The sequence below is a fragment of the Talaromyces proteolyticus genome (assembly GCF_021365285.1).
Source record: "Talaromyces proteolyticus strain PMI_201 chromosome Unknown BGW36scaffold_11, whole genome shotgun sequence".
In the NCBI taxonomy this organism is placed as follows: domain Eukaryota; kingdom Fungi; phylum Ascomycota; class Eurotiomycetes; order Eurotiales; family Trichocomaceae; genus Talaromyces; species Talaromyces proteolyticus.
The window spans coordinates 424,795-431,233 of record NW_025764287.1 but is presented as its reverse complement, the minus strand read 5'-3'; the positions used below and the strand labels follow the sequence as shown (position 1 = coordinate 431,233).

At 40.2% G+C, this 6,439-nt stretch overlaps 1 protein-coding gene across 1 annotated transcript; it reads right to left on the bottom strand.

Moving 5' to 3' along the window:
• Positions 1-1,632, bottom strand: BGW36DRAFT_386601 (uncharacterized protein). Its single transcript, XM_046217020.1, has 3 exons — positions 1,454-1,632; positions 1,013-1,395; positions 1-953 (listed from the first exon to the last, which is right to left on the bottom strand). Exons 2-3 carry the CDS (start codon positions 1,360-1,362, stop codon positions 326-328), a joined length of 978 nt encoding a protein of 325 aa, XP_046067945.1. The 5' UTR covers positions 1,363-1,395; positions 1,454-1,632; the 3' UTR covers positions 1-325.
• Between the last annotated feature and the right edge of the window lie 4,807 nt (positions 1,633-6,439).

Below are 6,439 nucleotides of genomic sequence, written 5' to 3'. Positions count from 1 at the left end.
CTAACCCTAAATCTAATTTATTCTAGTAGGATACATTTAGGTATTTTGGTTAGAATGGAACGGATTTAATAGTCATGTTTCTCCAGCTCTCCTTTGGAGGACACGAATATATGCAGCTTGAGTAGTGGCCCCCAGGACCACGTAGAGGCGCCTGCCCATTGCTGGGGCGATTAGCTGCTACACAATAAGAACGTTCGATTATATGATGGAACCTCTTAATTAAAATAAATCAGGCATTAAGAAATCAATATTGAAAAATGATTTGAGCGGGGATAGGGGTGTTGTGCGAATTTTAAGAACCTCTAAATACACTCTTCTAACTGGCTCAGCCAAGCTCAGCAAGCGGCAGATAAACCTTCGGCGCACCCGCCTCTAGGATTGCATGACCTGGTGGAAGTTCCGCCTTGGATGCATCTATTGCTAGTTCATGGGATCCACCAGCGATCAGACGAAATGGCCGTTGAGCCATTTTGTGTCTCCAAAACAGCATAAATATGGCGGCTCCGATGAGTACCAGACCACCTGCGGCAGCACCAACGCCTATTCCGGCTTTCGCGCCGGTTGACAAGGAATTGCCTGATTGCGACGTCGGCGTTGTTATTAAAGTTGATGTGGATCCAGCTTTCGCGCCAGTCGCTAAAGAAGTACCTGGTTGTGACGTCGGCGTTGTTATTATAGTTGATGTGGATTTTGGCAGGTCAGTGGACTTGTGGATGATCTGGAAAAGAGGGGCTTTGATTGTCATGGTCTGAACAATGACATATGCGGTCACGTAGGACGTGGTGGCAGTGACAGACACAGCAACAGTAGCGGGTATAGTTTGTTGGGTTAAGATGGTTGTTGAACCGTGGCATTGAATTGCTGAAAATTGCCCAGTGGAGATCATAGAGAGGCAGGTCTGGACCTTATTATATTTGCCGGTCGCTACGGAGATGTAGCCACAAGTGTATCCGCTGTTGAAAGTTAGTCTCACTTTCTCTATCTTGTAGTCTGGGGCTCTTATGCTTGATACCTTGGACAACACCCTATAGCAGTCTCAGCCTCGAGCAAATCATATTGAAATGAATAGCTTGTATGTCCTCCACCTGTTGCCGAGCATGCAGATACATACCCGACCGGACAAGAGATACCTGGCGAGTAAAACCCACCGCCAAAAATGGGGACGCTTGTCAAAAGGTTTCCATTGATAGGCGGGGGCCAGCAGTCAGAGTCATCCTGGGTACCATTATCGCTGCATGTTTGCGCTTGCCAGGCATCGGAGCATGTTGAACAATCCAGGAAAGCAGAGGTGCATGTTGAAGGGTAGGTGAAAGGCGTTACTAAGGGACCGAGATTATCGCGCGCAGAGGTCATGTTGGGCATATGTTAACGGGCTGGATTGTGGGAATGGTAGTTCTACGGAACAAATTAGTCAACAGTGTCTACTAAGATAAAAGCGAGGGAAATAGCTTACTAGGTGCTCATATTCGCATGAGAGAGCATATCGAAAACATAGTGACTGGATTTCTTCCCCTAGCGGAGAAGGAGAAAAGGAAAATACAAGGCTGAGGGATTCTTTTAATTTAGGCTAGATTTGGACCCAACCCCCCTTGGACCTGAGGTCTGGAAGGGGTGCCGACGGACACTAAATGTAGTGTGAGCTTCCAGCCAGCCAGCAGTTGAATACAGTATGGCTTCAATATACATTACATTATTAACATTATTATTATTATTATTATTACTCTTCTATCTACAGCAGGTTGCCACTAGATACTATTATACCATATAAACATTGTTATTTGTATTTTTCCATAGCTCAACCACGACAGCTTCATATATCCCCAACAGACCTTCATCCAAAGATGAGTGCATCTAAAGAGCACAGGCTATAATACCTACAGCTGTTGTCTATGGTGCTTCATAAAATACTTATAATTATGCTATTATTCCTTGGGATTAAAGCACTATGATAGCAGCATTCTGACTTGACAATCACATAGCTATGTACTAGCCCTCGTAAGTTGATATTATTGATCGGACATTTATCATTGTAATTAATAGCCTGGCTACTGCCATCCTGCTTTGCCACGGATATGTATTGAAGCACAGGAAATTTGAATTCTTCATTGTTACCTATCAAATGAAGCTATCTTATTTAGCTTACCGTAGCCATCTCTGACATTTCTTTAAAGAAAGTATTATATAGAATTATTCTTTGAGAATCGCCTATATCCCAAGTCTTTCCATTATAATTACTACTATAATCATTACACTATTTTACTATTCATGGCCAATAGAATAAATATTCATGAGTCAGAGCACAACGGCGGAATTTGAAAGGGTAAGGAGTACTAGTAAAACTGATTTCGAACTGTTGGATCAGCAATTATGCTGACTTGCCAAGTTGTCACGATTATGTACCTAAATTGTATGGTAAAATTAAATAAGCTCAGGTTATTGCTTAATTTTCCAAAAAACATGAAAATCGGGGGTGCGAACTTCTGTTTAGTGGCCGGAGCTTTCAGCTTCACTGCCTCAGCATTATTCCTGCCGATCGTACACTATAGTATCTCAGTTGAACAACAATAATAAATAGTCATGTTACATCACATGCTGTAGCCGGGAAGGGTGCGACCAATGGCGTGCGATGTAGCGAGTGCTGACATAGGATGATCCTTCTATGAAAAGCTGAAGTGCTGTGTATAGTATATGAAAACGATCCTAAAGTAAACTAGCAGCGAATGGATATATGGAATAAGCTTAGCGCTGATATTATATAGCTACGATATTTGTAATAGACACCGAAAATTCTCATCTTCCGTTAGTGTAATGTGCTCGTTATAGACTTAGAATTAGGAAGAAATGAGCGAAGACTTGATGTAAAGGATTAACCCTTTTAATCAGTGCTCAGGCTTCGCCAAGGCTCGCCCTCGCGAAGCTATTCCCAACATCCTCAGAAAAGCCCACTTACGGAAGTTTCTGTTAGTCCGGAGTTACCATTCCGTATGTGTAAAACCCTAACACAACACTTCAAGAATAATCTCATGCAGTCCCTCTACATTTTCTCTTTCGCCGCTTTCTGATACATACCTTTTCATGTACAGATAGATAATGACACAGCGTGCAGCCATGCATTTGCGTAATGTTATTATATTAGTTTTTAATATAAATAATTTTATTAATTTTTATTTGGAATATGTGAAGCTTTATACTGTATTTAGATTTATTGATTTAAGAATAATAATACTTTAAGGTAACTAAAATTTATATTCTTATTGTGATGATTATCTTCTAACTTGCTTTAAATATTAAAGTATAGGTTTAAACCAATGAGTAATAAGAGTATATATCACGCACTCAATACATCATCATGGTTGTAGATTTCTTCATATAGTCTTTATTATGGACAGAGGATAGTAGCTACTTTGATACTCTAAGTTAGTATTATATGAAATTAATCCATATGATGGAAGAACTTATAAAACTTTGATAAGATAGTGACCATTGGTTTATTAAATGTAAATTAGAGTTATGTTTAAGATTGAATTCTTTTGTTTTTTTGAAGAGGATTTTTTTAAGTTAGAGCTTTTGCTGGCATTTTAAGCATAAGTGTGTAGGCTGAGTTTCAGCTGGAGGTCGAGAGGGTGGAGACATCATGATCGAGTTGAAATAGATAATTGGTTCTGAAGGAGAGAATGTGGGGGCTTACAACATTTAAAATATAAATTGTTACTGAGAAGCAGTTGTCCTTGCACACTATCTGCCTTTTGAGAAAGTAAGCAGCAAATCTGATTACATCAATCCTTGATGATAATGATGCTGCTACCGATTTGAGGACACCATTAGGTTGATGTTCCCTAAGTGCTAAATAGAATTAATTCAGATTTATAAGTTATATACATCTATCTGAAATTTGTAGATGAGTCTTGTATCATATAATATCGTAGTCTATGAAATACTATATACTAGAGATATACTGTATATTATATATTTCACTACTTCTTTTGTATCATGACTTGACTTTGCTTGAATTCATCAGGCTTTTCGCCACTGTAGGTCGCACGTAGTCCCCTAGATAGTGCTCTCTAATGGCATTTGTCAGCGTGTACATATATAAATTTATCCCTGATGCTCCGCCGAGAGCCTTTGCATCTTCATAACAAAGTTAAGTTAGTACTACCTCGGCCACTTCTACACCTCGATCATACCTCTAGCCTGATCATGTGCGGATCATCGCTTGTCGGGGCTCGTCCCATTGCTTGGCGCCAAATAAAAATCGTTCGGTTCATTAAATTTCTGCTTGACCACTTCTATCACCGGTAATAGAAGGGGAGCATGACACTCATCAAGCATCATCAGGGAGGCCTCTAAGTAATCCTCAAAACCAGCGCGATCTGACTCCATTTAAAAGACAAGGTAGCCGGGGAAACTGTGGCTGAAGAATCCGCGTTTGAGGACATAGGTCAGTGACAGGATAGCCAAAGACAGGGTATCCACAGAGAGTCTAAAGACAAGGTGGCCGAAGAAATAGTGGCTAAAGATAGCGTGACTTGACAGCACATGTATCTAGGCAGAGTCGTCGGGAAGTGATGTGGGATTTACCACTGGCGATAGAAGTGGGAATTAAGTATAAGAATGCGGTCAAGGCCAATTTGCAACCAGGGTGAAGAGAATGATTTCAATTATCAACTCTAAGATTGAATGAGCTTAGATCATCTTGAAACTTTTGGAGATACATGGATAAATGGCCACCAAATAACGGGACCAAGCTTGGTGAAATTCTATATTAGTTAAGTGAAATTACACTGGGAGTTATGTGAGAAGTGCGCGCGCGTATAGAAACGACTAGGCTTGTATCAAGCTAATTGGAAGGCACCGATTGGTGTAGCGATAGCTATGAGGACCTTGAGCAGGCACGAGCGGAGCTCAGTGGCGCAGACGAGCGGCATACCGGCTGCCGAAGATGAGATTGTGCCAGAATCATAGAGTGCTCCAAGTGACACGGATGTATTAGCGGAGGATGCGGAAGGTGATATTGCCGTACGAGGGATAGAGAATCAGTGGACTGGTCTTCAGCTTGGACCGGTTTGAGGCAAGCTCGCGATTGCTTCCCGTGGGCCAGCATTGGGTAAGGATTCAGGATCGGGACCTGGTCCATAGTCTAATTGTGTTACCGAGATCTATATCTATCTATTCAATAGTTATGATAAATAACTAGACTGTCATTTGGTCCAATTCTAGTTCCCAATTGGGGAACCAAATCTAAAACCAGTCTGATCCAATTTGCTAAATTAGGAAAAGGATCAGAACTAAAACTATTTAATTTAGATCTTTAAAATAGACTAAACTGTATTAATTAAATATTAGCCTAATTATAATTAAATTATTCTATTTTTAATAAACTTATTTTATATAAAAATAAGCTTAACTTTTAATGATCTTTTATTATTATTATAAGATTTTAATAGCTTCAAAATTTATCAATATATATATTTTAAAGGTCTTTTTAGTTTCTAAATTTATTGTGTTAGTAAATCGGTATTTTAGAATATAAAATTAATAGAGAAACACGACATACTTTTAGACCTGTAGCCAGCTATAGATAGATTATTAACCTCAACCACCAATTGAGATAACAACTCAAAGATTAAGATAGTGGTACGCCGTCTTGACATAGAGTGATGTTGATTCTGAAGCTCATATATTATTCTAATCTAGAATTAAATGCTAAAAATGGCGGTAGAGCCTCAACGCCAGTGCATGAGAGGACCTGAGGCATTCAACACGAAGAACTCGTCGGGCTCTGTAACTCTAAAGGAAATGATTAGCATCAGTAAAGCCGATTCGGTTCAGCGGATCTCTAGGTCAGAATGCCGAGAGTATCGCGACTTTAAACGTGAAACGCAAGAACTGATGGACTCTCAACAACTGTAGACTGCTGTGTAGGATTAAACCTGCATTTTCTAAGACTTCTCAATGCTATGGCTAACTATAGCTACTAAGGGCAGTCTCCCGGGATACTTGCCGGCTCGAGTGGTTTAGGCGTTATGAACTGAGGCGCAATTAGGAGTCTAGAACTATCCAAGCAATCCAGATATTGCCGAAACGCCGAACTCCAATTTGGTCTCGGCACTTAGTCTAAGGATAACTTTTCAATCAAGTCAGATAGGACTGCAATTATGACAGTGGTCTCGGAATTCTAGATACTTTTAGATAGGCGCGGAGAACTGGCTGCTTAGACCGCGGGCCGTGTCCGTATTCAGACTCAATATTGTGCAGCCCCGTCGCAACTGTTTTAGCAGAAGACTAGATCTTTGGGTTTCAATGATGCATTAAATCTAGCCCAGTATCTCTTGTTTCTTTGATCCTTCAGTCAAAATTTCTAAATATCCCTTCCAAATTAAGGAGCTTAAAATTATTCCGTTTAAGTCTTATCAGGATGAAAGCGAGTGAAACTAAA